This window comes from Cetorhinus maximus, chromosome 4 (assembly GCF_964194155.1).
Source record: "Cetorhinus maximus chromosome 4, sCetMax3.hap1.1, whole genome shotgun sequence".
NCBI lineage: Eukaryota > Metazoa > Chordata > Chondrichthyes > Lamniformes > Cetorhinidae > Cetorhinus > Cetorhinus maximus.
Genome location: NC_135882.1, coordinates 133,842,013 through 133,859,717, shown reverse-complemented (window position 1 = coordinate 133,859,717; position 17,705 = coordinate 133,842,013). Strand labels below are relative to the sequence as shown.

Below are 17,705 nucleotides of genomic sequence, written 5' to 3'. Positions count from 1 at the left end.
CAACCAGGTCCCTTTGTACATCAATATTTCCCAATCTATCACCATTTAAATAATACTCTACCATTCTGTTTTTCCTACCGAAGTGGATAATTTCACACTTATCCACGTTATACTTCATCTGCCATATATTTGCCCACTCACTCAACCTATCTAAATCACCTTGAAGCCTCCTAGCGTCCAGCTCATTGCTCACATTCCCACCAAGTTTTGTGTCGTCAGCAAACTTGGAAATATTACACACAATGGAAATATTACATTTGGTTCCTCCATCCAAATCATTGATTATATATTGTGAATAGCTGGGGCCCACGCATTGATCCCTGCAGTACCCCATTAGTCACCACCTGCCACTCCGAAAAAGACGCATTTATTCCTACTCTCTGTTTCCTGTCTCAATCAATTCTCAATCCATACCAATATATTACCCCCAATCCCATGTGCTTTAATTTTACACACTTAGCTCTTATGTGGGACTTTATCAACAGCTTTCTGAAAATCTAAATACACCACACCCACTGGTTCTCCCTTATCTATTCTGCTAGTTATGTCCTCAAAAAACTCCAGTAGGTTTGTCAAACATGATATCCAGTTGTGGGTATTGTTCTAGTTATTGTAATAGTAGTTATAGTAGTCTTGATGGTGGTGGATGTTGTAGCAGTTTTAATAGCAGTTCTGGTAGTTGTAGTGGTGGTTCTAGTTGATGTATTGGTGGTCGTGGTTGTTATAGTAGTTATAATTATAGCTGTAGTAATAGTTGTTGTGAGAGTGACGTGGCTTAACAAAGCAGTATTCCACAGCCAATGCCAAGAAAAAGGAGAGTAGGGTTCAGAGGCAATGTTTTGGCGTGTGAAGCAAAGACTTATGGAATATGGCATTCAACCAGAAACCTGGGAAATCTTAGCCCCAGGTTGTGCACTGTGTGCATCTCTCATCCATGCACTTCAAAGCTGACAGTCTTCACAGCAGAAACATCACAATATCAGATAGCAAATGGGCAGTAAAAGGCATGGCTGTGCCGTGAATGTAATTTGTGCACTGGCTCAGAAACTGTTCCCTGAGACGATGACTATCCTTTTGTGTCACGTTAATTTTTGTTTGTGACCTGTCGTATTAATGTTATCTCTGACAGGGGTTGTGAAAATTCCATGTATTAAAGACCAAAAGTGCAAAATGCAGAGTTGTGAATGATTGTGCCCTCAGTTTGCTGATATGTTGTTGGCACTGATAACAATCTCGTGGAGATCTTATCACAACACGGAAAAGGTTGTTTTCGTACTTGTTTTCAGTCCAAACCCCGTGTTTCTTTCTTGTATTATTCTTATATTATAACTGAACCTCATTTGTTTCTCTCAAGTTGCAGTAAGCTTCCTACCCACTCGCTTCATCCACTCTGCATCATCACTGTGTTGAAATTGAGACTTCTCAGACAGTCTCATGTTCTAGCTGTTCTTTTCTCCAATCCGTATGACTTCTTTCCTCCATAGGTATTTCCTTTCGCCATATGATCTTAGGCTCTTTGATATAAATTTAAAGATATTTGGCAAGCGAACCAGAGTTAGTGAGATGTGGAGAAATTTTTATGCAGCAAGTTGTTATGATCGAGAATGCTCTGTCTGAAAGGGTGTAGATTCAATGGTAACTTTCAAAAGGGAATTGGATCTATACTTAAAAAGGGAAGGTTGGCAGAGTTATCGAGAAAGAGCAGGGAAGTGAAACTAATGGAAAGCTTTTTCAAAGAGTTGGTGCAGGCACTAGGGCAGAATGGCCGTTACTCAGAAAGAACAGGTTCCCAGACTGACCCATATAGACATCTCTTGTCTGAAAAGCAACCATTCAACATCTCCCATGCATCCGCCCTCACGCCTTCTCCTCCCTCCCAGAAACATGATAGGGTCCCCCTTGTCCTCGCTTATCACCCCACCAGCCTCCGCATTCAAAGGATCATCCTCCGCCATTTCCGCCAACTCCAGCATGACGCCACCACCAAACACATCTTCCCTTCACCCCTCCCGGCGGCATTCCGTAGGGATCGTTCCCTCCGGGACACATTGGTCCACTCTTCCATCACCCTCTATTCCTCAACCCCCACCTATGGCACCTCCCCATGCCCACGCAGAAGATGCAACACCTGCCCCTTCACTTCCTCTCTCCTCACCGTCCAAGGGCCCAAACACTCCTTTCAAGTGAAGCAGCATTTCACTTGCATTTCCCCTAACTTAGTCTACTGCATTCGTTGCTCCCAATGCGGTCTCCTCTACATTGGAGAGACCAAACGTAAACTGGGCGACCGCTTTGCAGAACACCTGCGGTCTGTCCGCAAGAAAGACCCAAACCTCCCTGTCGCTTGCCATGTTAACACTCCACCCTGCTCTCTTGCCCACATGTCTGTCCTTGGCTTGCTGCATTGTTCCAGTGAAGCCCAACGCAAACTGGAGGAACAGCACCTCATCTTCCGACTAGGCACTTTACAGCCTTCCGGACTGAACATTGAATTCAACAACTTTAGATCTTGAACTCCCTCGTCCATCCCCACCCTCTTTCCGTTTCTTCCCCCTCCCTTTTTTTTCCAATAATTTATATAGATTTTTCTTTTCCCACCTATTTCCATTATTTTTAAATCTATACCTGTAATGCCCTGTCAGTCTTTCCACCCCATCCCCACTAGAGCTGTACCTTGTGTGTCCTGCCATCCATTCTTAATTAGCACATTCTCTTAGATAATATCACCACCTTTAACACCTCTTTGTTCCTTTGTCTGTAACATCTTTTAATTATCTGCTCCTATCACTCTATCACTGCTTGCTTGTCCCTACAACCACGCCCCCCCCCCCCCCCCCCCCCCCCCCCCCCCAACAACTTCTCTCCCCCCACCTTAAACCAGCTTATATTTCACCCCTCTCCTAATATTACTCAGTTCTGTTGAAGGGTCATGAGGACTCGAAACATCGACTTTATTCTTCTCCGCCGATGCTGCCAGACCTGCTGAGTTTTTCCAGGTAATTCTGTTTTTGTTTTGGATTTCCAGCATCCGCAGTAGTTTTTTGTTTTTATTCAACACTACTGTCTTCTTTCCATTCCCTTGGCCAATTTACGTAGCCATGTTGCCACTGGCCCTTTTATCTCAAGAGGTTTAATTTTGCCAACAAGTCTATTATGTCCTACTTAATCAAATACCTTTTGAAAGTCTGCACATGCATCGTTAACTGCACTGCTCACAGCAAGCCTCTCCGTTACTTCAACAAAGCACTCAATTAAGTTTTTAATTCAGGGGCTGCGAGCACAAGTGGTGGGTCAGTATTTACTGCCCAACCCTAATTGCTCTTGAGAAGACGGTGGTGATCAGGGTGAGAAATCATGGGCACCAGTGCTTCTCCTGTTTCTAAGCCCCTTACTCTCCCCTCCCCCTCCATTAAGTGGAACCAGTTGACATGTAACTCTTTCGAGTGCATTCACAGTTCTTGACCTTTTTTTTTCCGGGAGTGGGACATGAACCCACAACCTTCTGACTCAAAGGTGAGGGTGCTATGAACTGAGCCACAGCTGACACCTCCCAATTGACATGTAGCTGCTTCAACAGTTCTTTGAGCTGGAAGCTGTACCAGTTGGAGCCAACTGGACTGACTTAAATTGAGAAAGACAGCCTGACTTGAGCAGCTTAAAAAACAATTACCCCTGGATGTGGGGGAACCATTTCATGATTTTGTTGCCACAGGCGCCGTCACTAAAACAATATATGATTTGATTTACAATGAGTATATTGTCAAGGTTACTGTATCCCTGATCTCAAATGCAAATTTTCTGTCATAACTAAAAATATTTCTATAAGTAGAAACCTCTGGAATATTTGTAGCATGGTTTTCCCTTCTCAGTGATCCAGGACAATTTATACTACGCATGCCTATTAAAGGTAATCTACATCCCTTATACTCCTGCATATAAACATGAATACCCTGATAGGATTGGTCACCCGGGGGGATTCCAGAACTGAAGCACTAACTGTCCCCACGCTCGATGACCAAGCCCCCCACCCTCCTCCCTGCTCGACGGCCAAGCCCCCCGCCCTCTTCCCTGCTCGACGGCCAAGCCCCCCACCCTCACTGCTCGACGGCCAAGCCCCCCACCCTCCTCCCTGCTCGACGGCCAAGCCCCCCACCCTCCTCCCTGCTCGACGGCCAAGCTCCCCACCCTCCTCCCTGCTCGACGGCCAAGCTCCCACCCTCCTCCCTGCTCGACAGCCAAGCCCCCTACCCTCCTCACTGCTCGACGGCCAAGCCCCCCCCGCCCTCCTCACTGCTCGACGGCCAAGCCCCCCCGCCCTCCTCACTGCTCGATGGCCAAGCTCCCCGCCCTCCTCGACGGCCAAGCCCCCCCGCCCTCCTCCCTGCTCGACGGCCAAGCCCCCCCGCCCTCCTCCCTGCTCAACGGCCAAGCCCCCCACCCTCCTCCCTGCTCGACGGCCAAGCCCCCCACCCTCCTCCCTGCTCGACGGCCAAGCTCCCCACCCTCCTCCCTGCTCGACGGCCAAGCTGCCACCCTCCTCCCTGCTCGACGGCCAAGCCCCCTACCCTCCTCACTGCTCGACGGCCAAGCCCCCCCCGCCCTCCTCACTGCTCGACGGCCAAGCCCCCCCGCCCTCCTCACTGCTCGATGGCCAAGCTCCCCGCCCTCCTCCCTGCTCGACGGCCAAGCTCCCCACCCTCCTCCCTGCTCGACGGCCAAGTCCCCCACCCTCCTTACTGCTCGACGGTCAGGCTCCTTATCCTCCTCCCCTCCTTGACAGCTGAGCTTCCTGCCCTCCACCTCCCCTCCTTGACAGCTGAGCTTCCTGCCCTCCTTCGGCCCATCGAGTCTGCATCGACATGTGAGAAACACCTGACCTACCTACCTAATCCCATCACTCTCAGTCACATCCTCCTGTTTCTCACTGCTGACCAAAACAGATGACCCTGTACTCAGGTGTGTGACCATCTTCTGGAACAAAGTGTCCAGGTATTTCTCCCCCTCCCTTATGTTGCGCAATGTCTGCAGTTCGGCCTCCAGATCAATACCCTGATCCAGAATTCCTCTAACTGCTTACATTTTCTGCAGACGTGTTTGCCCTGCATTGCCTTGGCCTCCAAAGCCCCCACATAACACCTACCCTGCCATTGTTACTCATGTTATTTAGTTAATTTAATTACTTTCTTAATTAGCTTAGAATAAATCCTATGTAACTACAATTTACTATGCTTATTAAAAACTACTACCACCTGCAACTTAAAAGTTATACATTTTAACAGATCCCTCTTCCAGAAGACCATCTCTCAACATAGTTACCCAAAAAATAGTTACCCAGGTTCATGTCCATCAGGTTAGTAATAACCAATTATCAGCAGCATGAAATTAGTCTTCTCTGCACAGAATAGCTTGTGCTGAACACTAGCGTACCGTCTTCTCTGTGGATCAGCAGTTCTCAAGCCCGAAGATCAGGATGGATCAAGCATTCACTATTGAACGGGCAGGCACACAAGTGTTTCCTTTTTTTCTTGTAGTGTGTGGATGATTTGTTTAAGTATGTGGCCCCTTTAAATGGTTTTGCACAGCTGCACTGGCTAAGCGGTCGCAGCTTGGAGGAAAGATTGGTTCCAATGATGGATAGCAAGCATAACCAAAGTAGCATCCAGTCAAAGACTTTTTTAAAATGCCCAGCATGGGCCTGAGGATCATACCGATAAGCTTCCGTTCCCAACACAGTGCATAGGGGAACTGGTTAACCCTCTTTAAAAGCAGTAAAACATGCAAGCCCATAACAATTTAAAACCAAAAGGTTTCATAAGTGCTGGTATGGCCAGCATTTATTTCCCATCCCTAGTTGCCCTTGAGAACTTGATGGGGAGCCTTCTTGAACTCCTGCAGTCTATACAGTGAAGATGTTCTCACAATGCTCTTAGGTAGGGAGTTTCAGGACTTTCACTCAGTGACTATGAAAGAACAGAAATAAATGCCAAAGTCAGGATGATGTATGACTTGTAGGAGAACTTTGACCTTGTGGCATTCCCATTGCATTGTTCTTGTCCTTCTTGGTGGTGGGAGTCATGGGGTTTGGAATTGCTGTCAAAGTAAACTTAGCGAGTTGTCTATGACCTGTTATTTGATGTAATATGAAATTGCCTTTTATAAAATGTGCATGTAGGCGATGCAGGCAAAGCTGCATTTATTGACTATCCTTAGTGGTCAAAGGGTATTATGAGGTGACCTTGTAATGCAGTTCTATAATGCATCTTATAAATCTTGCCAACGGCATCCACAGTGCAGCTGTGCTGCAGTGGAATGGATCATGGAAATGTTGATGATCAAGCAGAATTAGCAAACCTCAACCAGGGTGGTGTTTAAGATGTTAGAACTTGCCTCAATGCCCCAGGGCTAGAAAGGACAGGATTGGACTGGTTGCGATGTTCCTTGTGGTAGAATACTCTGCCGATTGTTCCTTTCCAACTCACATGTAAAGAATGTAAATAGAGCTTCAGGAAGGGAAGGGAAAAAAACTTAGCTTTAATAAAGAAAACATTGCAAGAGAATGAAAGAAAGAAGAGAATGGAAGAAAGGGCACAGAAAGGTTTGCCACACCCTTCATGTAAAGAGCTTGTTGATTCAATGAGATAGGGTTTAGCAAAGAGTGAGAGAGGAAGCGTGTCGTTAGGTCGTCTCTGTGACTCGCCACTTCCTGGCCTGTCTGTCGATCTGTTCAGAGTTTAGTATATCATGGAGTCCCGCTTTGCAGGGAGTCTGTCGAAAGCTCACAGCTCAATCATCCATCACTCAACAGCATTGTCAAATAGTGCTCTTCGCTTGAATTCCTTGGAAGAGCTACTGTAGACGTGCCGATAATGGACCTGCCCATTTCCCAGCCTCCTCCGCTGGCATCTGAGGTAATGAAGTAGTAAATTAATTTGTTTTTATTGTGGAGCCTTTCAGGAAGTATTCGAGCTGGCTTTTAAGTAGACCTGAGGCAAGTAATTTCACTGCTAACCCCTCATAATGTCCAGACCATTAAAACACAGTACTTGTTAAAAGCTGAAGAACTTTTATTTCCAAATGTATATTACCAGTCTCAGAGTGATAGCTACTTGTCTTATTGAGAAACAGAATATGCGGATGCTGGAAATCTGAAATAAAAGCTACTTATCATAACCTGTTTTTACACTAATAGGTTGGTAGTCATTGATCTTCTGATTGTAGGCAGCACAGGTTAATAATTCTGTGATAATATTTGCATTTATCTAAGACCTTATCACTCATGTCTCAAAGTGTTTCACCAGATGAGTTATACGTAGGGAAGCACAGCAATTGTTCTGGATGAAGAGGTGAATGACCAGTTAACTGGCTTTTTTTTGTATAGATTATGGGGAAATGATGGCCACGAGTCTATAATTTTTAAAAATTCATTTTCAGGATGCTGACAAGGCTGGTATTTATTGCCCATCCCTAGTTCCTTTGAGAAAGTGGGCTGCCTTCTGAATTGAGGTTGTGGTTTGCCAATTCACAGGTCAGTTAAGAGTCAACACATAGATCAGACCAAGTAAAAACTTCCAAAAAGAAATTAGTGAACCAGTTGGGTTTTTACAATGATTCAGCAGCTCCATGCTCACTTTTTACCGGGCTATTTTTTATTTGTAGATTTTTAAAACTGAATTCAAATTCATGAACTGCCATGGTGGAATTTAAATTTACCTTCTTTGGATTTTTTTGTTCAAGACAGTAGATGACTAGCCCAATGACTTAACCATTACACCACTGTACCTCTATGGCATTGTCTGAAAACACAGGATTTTTACCAACAACCCAAACAGCAGATGGGGCATCCATTTGATATCTCAAACAATACGTGCAATTCAAGCAGATGGATTGCACAAAGGTCATTAAACAGGGATCCTTTATTCCACTGGCATCAGATCCTTATAAACAGTAACATAAAAGCTTAACTCTGATAAACTTTTTACAATGGACATTCGCGACTGACACTCCAGATCCAACAGGATATCGTTGAGAGCTTAACTCCTGATCTCTCATCAGCTGGGTAGTGGAGTTCAGTTGGTGGAGCTCCTATTGTTAATTTCCCATGACCACGTGAACCAGATTACCTTATCTCTCAGATGCGAAGGAAAGCACGTCACCTCGTGGCTCCTCGGACTCGGGGGTGCTGTCCAGGCAGCCTGGCTAGGACTCGAGCAGCTGTATACCCGCTCTACTTCCACTTCGTGTTTTCTAGCCACCGTCAGAGGCTTCAAGTTGCCCTATTCTTGGCCTTGGCTCTTACCACAATACAACTCACTAGTCCCTGGACTTCAGCTCCTGCTGCTTGCTGCTGCTCTGTCTCTCATTTCATGGCATCTGGCTTCAGCCTGCCAAAAGCACTGCTCCCTGCATGGAGGGGTCCACAGGGGCTGACCATTTCCCTTCCCTGACCCCCCTTTCCCACTATAGTCACCTGCTACACAGCATCCTCTGGATATTGCACTGAAGTGTTTACGCCCTTCTATGGAATGCAAGCATGCAACCTTCCAGAGTCAGGAGTGCTACTAAATAAGCTAACATGATAAGTGCTTAGATGGATGAAAGAAATGAACTTTGTTTCTGTGGTGGTATCTGCATTCCAACTTACTTTTCCAAAGTACAGCACGGTGCTGTTTCCTGTTGCCGTCTAGTGAGCAAGAAAGGCCTCCATTTTTGTAGCATTTTTCATGACCTCACTGTCTCAAAATGCCTTGCAGCCAATGAAGTACTTTTGAAGTATAGCTATTTTCATAATATAGAAAATGCATTAGGTAACTTTCACACAGCAAGGTCCCACAAAGAGCAATGTAATAATGTACAAATTATCTATTTTAGTGATGCTGGTTGAGGTATAAATATTGACCAGGACACCAGGAGAACTCCCCTGTTCCTCTGCAGATAGCGGCATGGATTCTTTTACATTCACCTCATGGGAGGTGATGGCGGAGTGGGAATGTTGCTGGACTAGTAACTAGGGGAATGCCCTGGGAACCCGGGTTGGAATTATAAGTCTAATGATGACCATGAAACCATTGTCGTTTGTCACTAGTCACTAATGTCCTTTAGGGAGGGAAATCTGTGGCCCTTACCTGGTCTGGCCTACATGTGACTCCAGACCCACAGCAATGTGGTTGACTCTTAAATGCCCTCTGAATTGGCCTAGCAAGCTACTCACTTGTATCAAACTGCTACAAAGTCTCAAAAAAGGAATGAAACTAGATGGACCACTCGGCATCGACCTGGGAAACAACAATGGCGCAAACAGCGCTGTCAACTCTGCAAAGTCCTCCTTATTAATACTGGGGGGGGCCTAGTGCCAAAATTAGGAGAGCTGCCTCACAGACTAGTCAAGCAACAGCCTGACATAGTCATCCTCATGGAATCATATCTTACAGATAATGTCCCAGACACCACCATCACCATCCCTGGGTATGTTCTGTCCCACCGGCAGTACAGACCCAGCAGGGGTGGTGGCTCAGTGATATACAGTCAGGAGAGAGTTGCCCTGGGAGTCCTCAACATCGACTCCAGACCCCATGAAGTCTCATGGCATCAGGTCAAACATGGTGCTACTGAGCCAAACATGTGCAACAAAACCTCCTGCTGATTACCATGTACTGCTCTCCCTCAGCTGATGAATCAGTACTCCTCCATGTTGAACACCACTTGGAGGAAGCACTGAGGGTGGCAAGGGTGCAGAATGCGGTCATGTATCTGCAGCAGGCAAGTTGATGAGGATGAGGTCAAATATGTTATTCCCTCTTGTTGGCTCCCTAATCACTTGCCGTAGACCCAGTCTAGCAGCTATGTCCTTTAGGGCTTGGCCAGCTCGGGCAGTAATGGGCACTGAAGTCCCCCACCCCTCACATAGCTGCTAGACTGGGTCTATGGCAAGTGATTAGGGAGCCAACAAGAGGGAATAACATATTTGACCTCATCCTCATCAACTTGCCTGCTGCAGATACATGACCGTATCGGCAGGAGTCACCACCGCACAGTCTTTGTGGAGATGAAATCCCGCCTTCATATTGAGGATACCCTCCATCGTGTTGTGTGGCATTACCACCGTGCTAAATGGGATAGATTTCGAACAGATCTAGCAACTCGAGACTGGGCATCCATAAGGCGCTGTGGGCCTTCAGCAGCAGCAGAATTGTACTCGAACACAATCTGTAACCTCATGCCCCGGCATATCCCCCACTCTACCATTACCATCAAGTCAGGGGATCAACCCTGGTTTAATGAAGAATGCAGGAGGGCATGCCAGGAGCAGCACCAGGCATACCTAAAAATGAGGTATCGACTTGGTGAAGCTACAACACAGGACTACCTGTGTGCCAAACAGCATAAGCAGCAAGTGATAGACAGAGCTAAGTGATCCCACAACCAACGGATCAGATCGAAGCTCTGCAGTCCTGCCACATCCAGTCGTGAATGGTGGTGGACAATTAAACAACACACTGAAGGAGGAGGCTCCACAAATTTCCCCATCCTCAATGATGGAGGACCCCAGCACATCAGTGCAAAAGATAAGGCTTGAAGCATTTGCAACAATCTTCAGCCAGAAGTGCCATCTGAATCATCCATCTCGGCCTCCTCCGGAGGTCCCCAGTATCAGAGATGCCAGTCTTCAGCCAATTTAATTTAATTCTCTCCACGTGATATCAAGAAACGGCTGAAGGCATTTGATAGTGCAAAGGCTATGGGCCCTGACAATATTCCGGTAATAGCACTGAAGACTTGTGCTCCAGAACTTGCCGTGCCCCTAGCCAAGCTGTTCCAATACAGCGATAACACTGGCATCTACCCAGCTATGTGGAAAATTGCTCAAGTATGTCCTATACACAAAAAGCAAGAAAAATCCAACCCGGCCAATTACTGCCCCATCAGTCTACTCTCCATCATCAGTAAAGTAATGGAAGGGGTCATCAACAGTGCCATCAAGCAGCACTTGCTTAGCAATAACCTGCTCACTGACGCACAATTTAGGTTCTGCCAGGGTCATTCAGCTCCTGACCTCATTACAGCCTTGGTTCAAACATGGACAAAAGAGCTGAATTCCCGAGGTGAGGTGAGAGTGACTGCCCTTGACATCAAGGCCATATTTGACCAAGTGTGGCATCAAGGCGTCCTAGCAAAACTGGAGTCAATGGGAATCAGGGGGAAGACTCTCCACTGGTTGGAGTCATACCTAGAGCAAAGGAAGATGGTTGTGGTTGTTGGAGGTCAGTCATCTCACCTCCAGGACATCACTGCAGGAGTTCCTCAGGATAGTGTCTTCGGCCCAACGTTCTTCAGCTGCTTCATCAATGGCCTTCCATCCATCATAAGGTCAGAAGTGGGGATGCTTGCTGATGATTGGACAATGTTCAGCACCATTTATGATTCCTCACATACTGAAGCAGTCCATGCCCAAATGCAGCAAGACCTGTTCAATATTCAGGCTTGGTCTGCCAAGTGGCAAGTAACATTCGTGCCACACAAGTGCCTGGTAATGACCATCTCCAACAAGAGAGAATCTAACCATCACCCCTTGATGTTCAATGGCATTAACAGCGTTGAATCCCTCACTATCAACATCCTGGGGCTTACCATTGACCAGAAACTGAACTGGACTAGCCACATAAATACTGTGGCTACAAGAGTAGGTTAGAAGCTAGGAATCCTGTGATGAGTAACCCACCTCCTGGTTCCCCAAAGCCGGTCCACCATCTACAAGGCATAAGTCAGGAGTGTAATAGAAACTTCCCACTTTCCTGGATGAGTGGAGCTCCCACAACACTCATGAACTCGACATTACCCAGGACAAAGCAGCCGTCTTGATTGGCACCCCATTCACTCCCTCCACCACCGACACACAGTAGCAGCAGTGTGTACCATCTACAGGATTCACTGCAAGAATTCACCAAGGCTCCTTAGACAGCACTTTCCAAACCCACGACCACTACCATCAAGAAGAACAAGGGCTGCAGATCGATGGGAACACCGCCACCTGGAAGTTTCCCTCCAAGTCACTCACCATCCTGACTTGGAAATATATCGCCGTTCCTTCACTGTCACTGGGTCAAAATCCTGGAACTCCCTTCCTAACAGCACTGTGGGTATACCTACACCACATGGTGTGCAGCAGTTCAAGAAGGCAGCTCACCACCACCTTCTCAAGGGCAACTAAGGATGGGCATTAAATGTTGGCCCAGCCAGCGATGCCCACATCCCATTAATGAATAAAAAAAAATCTGAAAGGCAGATAGGAAGTCGGTTTGATGTCTGACTCCCTCAATGTTGTACATGTGCTCAAGCCTCTGGAGGGGGAAGTGAATCAACAATCTTCTCGCTCAGGCAAGAATGCTACTGCTGGACCTAGCTAACACTGAAGGACAGTGGCAAAGTACAAAGGGGCAATGACCACAGTTTGAGAGTTTCCATTTGAGCCCTTGATCCTGGAACCATGGCATCACATAAAATGATTTATGAAACCCTGTATACCGGTACCCCCTTTCTGCTTTGAAGTGGGCCAAAAATACAACTCTTTTTATTTTTATGGAGCAATTCAACACCCTGTGCATCTTCACAAGGATAGTTTGCTATTCATAGTTTGGAAACCCTAACATTCTGGTGCTGTACCAAAAATGGTCATGTGAGGCTCCAGTAACTGGATGATGATGAAATATCACCAGATTGATCCTGACTTTCTCACATGTTTTCCAGACTATGACTTCAGGCCTCATAATAAATAGTCCCTTAATGTTTCCACTGCACAACCACACACACCTACATGTGCTTTCCAGCAGGAGTACCTTGAGTAACAATGAGGAGCAGGAACACTCTCTGATTTATTTTATTTATGTCGCCTTTCAACCCATTCATGCTGAGGGCAATATGCCACCACCAACCTCTGTGCCAATGCAATTTGTTAATTGAACACAGACCAGAGAGTGAAGCCTTTCCCCCAGGCAACTATCAGAGGAACTCTGAATCATTTTTTATTTCTGACCTTATAATTTGATTTTATAATTCTCTTGCCAATCACGACTTGCTGACCTGAATTTTCATGCAAAAGCGGGTTTGGAGGTGGGCCTGCCAGCAATATCTCGCTAATGGTTGCTGTGCTGGTCTGCTGATATGTTCCTGCCTCTGGCCCATCTAGCTACCCACCCACTAGTGAAGTGTTGCCAATAGAAGTGCCATTTGAGGGGACTTTTCATACAAATCTCCCAGTGTGGCTGGAGCCCATAGATGGAATGATGGCGGCATCACAGTGACAGGCTAGGGGGCAGCTAGAAGCTCATCCTGCAAAACAGCCCAGCATGGATCTAGTGGGCTGTGAGGGCCACAGGGACCCCCCCCCCCCCCCCCCCCACCGGCCCTCTGCAATGATGGCCTGGCAACTGTGGCCATAATATATTTTGTAACATTTATTCATCTTCAGAGGGCATTTTCACCTTGAGGCAGCCCCACAACCCCTCATTTGTAGCAGCAGTGCCACCTCTCCCGGTGAGTCTCCCAGTGGCTCAGAGCCTCGAGTGCTCCCATTGGCCCTCCAGTGGACCCTGCCCACGGTCCTTAATTGCATGGGGCTTCCAGAGGGGACCTCTTAATCAGCTGCCTACTCGCATCTCCTCCAGGATCCTGCCACAGCCACTTCCAGGTTCCTCACCAGATTTCAGCCCAGCTGTTATAATCCCTAGGTTGAGGTTACCACTGGACAAGCCTGATCCCAGGTTGGAACCCAGCTTGATAGATCCTAACTTTTATTAGTTTGTTTAGGTATTTGGAGAGTAGCTACTGAACAGAGTCACAGGAGTCAGGTGATTTAACTTTTAACAAAAGAATAAAACATTTATTAAACAGGAAAAAACTAACTTTATTACAATATTCTTTCACCCACAACCATACCTTTACAGATATGTACAGATTTGTAAGCATAGCACAAGTTACAAAGCTTTCTTATACTTTAATGTTCACAGTAAATACACAATCCATGTAAATCAATAGGCACCCTGTGGTCAGACACACCACACTCTGAAACCACATGACAGATGCCACCTCAACCAGATGCTATGGATCTCCCCTCCCCACTCCCAGACACTTGTCACACCATGAGCCAATTGGTCTCACTGCACTCTGTCTTTTACTTGAGAGTTTCCAATCTCCTGTTTTGAAGAACTCGCTTTGGAATCTTTTCCCAAACCGACGCTTTCTCACCAATGTCTTCCGCAAAGGTTCACCTCCAGGGTTTTGAATTCTCCTTCCGATGTTCCTCTCCCCTGGGTCACCACATGCATTCAAGCCGACTTCCATGCACTCTCTGTCACCAACGCAGCCATCAACAGTACACCACTGCTTCACATGACCATAGCAAAGAGTTACAGACCTTCATTTGTTTCTTTGGACTTTATTGCCACTTGCAAGCTGTTCTCATTTTAAATCTGCTTTATGCCGCTTTTGTCTCTTTAAATCTGAGGCTTGGAGCCTTTCTTTCTGCCCCCTCACTCTTAACTTCACTTAACAGGGCCTTTTCCAGGTTCCTGTCCTTCCTTTGACTGGAAAGCCTTCTTGGGACTTTCTCCTGTTTCACTCCCCTGGATTTTTGGGCCTTTTCCTTAGCTTGGGACTGGCTATCTGCCCCTTCTAGGTTGCTTCTGCAAACAGCTGTCTTCAAACCAACTGATCTTCAACAGCTTCCAAAACAAATTGCTGTTTCTAGCTTGTTTTGTGTGCATGTCTGTCTATAGGAGGGACCTGCCTCTCTGGACCCCTGTTCTTGGCACTTTTTCTCTACTCTTGTTTGCTTAACTTAGCTTACAGTTGTAAAATCCTCATTAGAAATGCAAGCACCTTTTTAAAGTGAAACTAAAACTCAATTTGACTTTTCTTAACACACATACAGAAATACAAATCAAACTTAAACATTAAAGCCAAAACTCATTCCTAACACCCACAAATACCAATATAACTTACATAAACTATCTCTATTTCCTAACACCAGCATCAGGATTGAGACCGTGGAACTAAAATTTAGCCCACTGTTTGCATTTGACATGAGACAATTTCAAAATGGCCTGCAAAACTTGTGCTCCAGCTGCTGGAATCTCTAATAAATAGAAAGCTTGTGTCTGTAATAGTGTTCTGTTTTAAACACAAGCGAATTATAATAAAATGCATTTTATATGTTTTATATATAATATGAGCATTAATATGTGAATGGAGTAAACAAAGAAAATCTATTTTTAATTCTAATTCTACAGTATTGACTTGTGAGGATCTAGTGAATGGTTTTTATTTGCCACCAGGTCAGTTTCCTGTGAGGCTTCCCTCGCCATGGTGTACTAGACCTTCAATTTACTGCAAGCTACTGAACTCAGCATTCTCTGAATAAACTACCATTTATTTATAATTCTACAAAAATCAAACTCTACTCCATGCCTCCATTTTCTCCCCTCCTCTTGCTCAAGTGCTACTTGATGCATAGAAGTTCCTGAAGTGAATGTAAAAGATGCCATGGTACTATTTTGAAGAAGAGCAGGGGAGTTGGCTATTGTCCCGGCCAATATTTATCTCTGAACCAATATCACTAAATTGGATTAACTAGTCATTATCAAATTGCTCTCTGTGGGACAAAAGCAAAATATTGCGGATGCTGGAAATACTCAGCAGGTCAGGTGGCATCTGTGGAGTCAGAAACCAAGTTAACATTTCATTAGAGCTGCCAGAGTCCAGGTCTAGAATCAACTATTTCTCCCAAGCACACTAACTCATCACATCATGTCTTAAATTACTCACATAGTGTACCCCTAAGATATTATTTTCTGAAGGAGACCTGTCTGATTTGCATTTAAATGTATCAACAGAAAGTTGTTAAAGCGAATAATATAAATGCATTTAAGGAGAAACTTATGTAGAGGTCGGGAATAGATGGTTATTGTTGTACAAAGGGTTAACAGATGGATATGCTAATGTATGACATAGATGCTGATGTACAACTGACATCAGTCAGTCTTGTGTTAGACTTGAGAGAGAGAGGTTGGAATCATGCTGAGGAGCAACGTGCCTACTCTGCAACCTGTTTAGATGTTGTACTAATAAACACGCGTTAAGCAGATACCAGAGTATGCCTACAGTCTGTCTAAGAACTGAATCCCATGCCTCGAGTCCAAGGCAGAAGGACTTATCTCAGAACAGTTATGATGATAGATTTAGATGAGAAAAGATGGGAGGAGGCTCGAGTGGAGCATAAACACCGGCATGTATTGGTTGGGCTGAATGGCCTGTCTGTGCCGTATATTCTATCTAATGTAATTTTGTGTAATTATTTGCTTACTGGAAGTGTACACATTCAGGGCTGCAGACAGGTTTATCTCCCTTTATTGTCAATGCTCTTTAGACACTTACAGGTAGATTTGTTTATATTAATCGGGATACTTCAGCCATCATGAGTGTAAAGCAGGCTCGATGGACAAGCTGGCCTTCTCTTGCCCATCATTTTTATATGTCCACATGAATGATGCAATATGTCGCTTTCTCTTACACTCCGTGCATTGTGGATATTCTTGCATTGAAATTATTAGTCATTGTGGGATTATAGTAGTGTAGTAGATTAATTGGCACTCCATCCACCACCTTCAACATTCACTCCCTCTGCCATAGACTTACAGTGGCAGCAGTGTGTACCATCTACAAGGTGCATTGCAGCAACTCACCAAGGCTCCTTCGACAGCACCTTCCAAGCCTGCGAACTCTGCCACCTAGAAGGACGAGGGCAGCAGGTGCATGGGAGCACCGCCACCTGCAAGTTCCCCTCCAAGCCACACACCACCCTGACTTGGAAATATATCGCTGTCCCTTCACTGTCGCTGGGTCAAGATCTTGGAACTCCTTCCTAACAACACTGTGTGTGTGTACCTACACCACATGGACTGCAGCAGTTCAAGAAAGTGACTCATCACCACCTTCTCGAGGGCAATTAGGGATGGGCAATAAATGCTGGCCTTGCTAGCGATGCCCACATCCCGTGAAAAGATATGTTGCTGGCTTGTTAATTCAAACAATCTGAAATCAAAGTGCCACCATGGCAATTTGAGAATTTGAACTCAGTTGCAAAAGTCTGGAATTACAAGGTGGTATCAGTAAAAGTGGACATGAAGCTATTGAATTGTCATAAGGATTCAATAATTAATGTTGAAGTGTCGTCACTGAGTAATGTAGGAAACACAGCAGCCAATTTATGCACAGCAAGGCCTCACAAACAGTAGTGTGATAGTGATCAGATAATCTCTATTGATGATGTTGGTGGAGGGATAAACTTTAGCCTGGATACTGGGGAGATCTCCCTTGCTGTCCTAATTGTGCTATAGGATCTTTTATGTCCACCTGAGAGGGCAGATAGGTTTAACATTACAGCTGAAAGATGGCATTTCTGATAATGCAGCATCGTCTTAGTGCTAAACTAGAGTGTCAGCATAGTTTTGTTTCTGGAGTGGAACTTCAACAATCTGACTCAGGAAAGTGTTACCAACTGAACCGCAGCTGAGCATCCAAGGTGGTTGTGGGTCTTCTCCATGAACGACTGCAGTTTGTGTGATATTCCCTGTAGCAGTTTGCTGGGCCACTTCAGAGGGCAGTCAATAGTCAAACACGTTTGTTTGAGACAGGATTCATGTATACTCGAGACA

At 45.6% G+C, this 17,705-nt stretch overlaps 1 protein-coding gene across 4 annotated transcripts in view; it reads left to right on the top strand.

Moving 5' to 3' along the window:
• The window catches only part of nbeal2 (neurobeachin-like 2), a 258,464-nt gene that overhangs the window by 39,100 nt on the left and 201,659 nt on the right, over positions 1-17,705 (top strand). Inside the window, exon 1 of one of the 4 annotated variants that reach the window (XM_078540856.1) lies at positions 6,741-6,908. The exons of the other annotated variants lie outside the window; for them this stretch is intronic. Coding sequence (XP_078396982.1) covers positions 6,867-6,908 — 42 coding nt within the window. The 5' untranslated portion in view covers positions 6,741-6,866. Of the gene's footprint in view, positions 1-6,740; positions 6,909-17,705 lie in introns of those variants that run through there. 4 annotated transcript variants of the gene reach the window in all.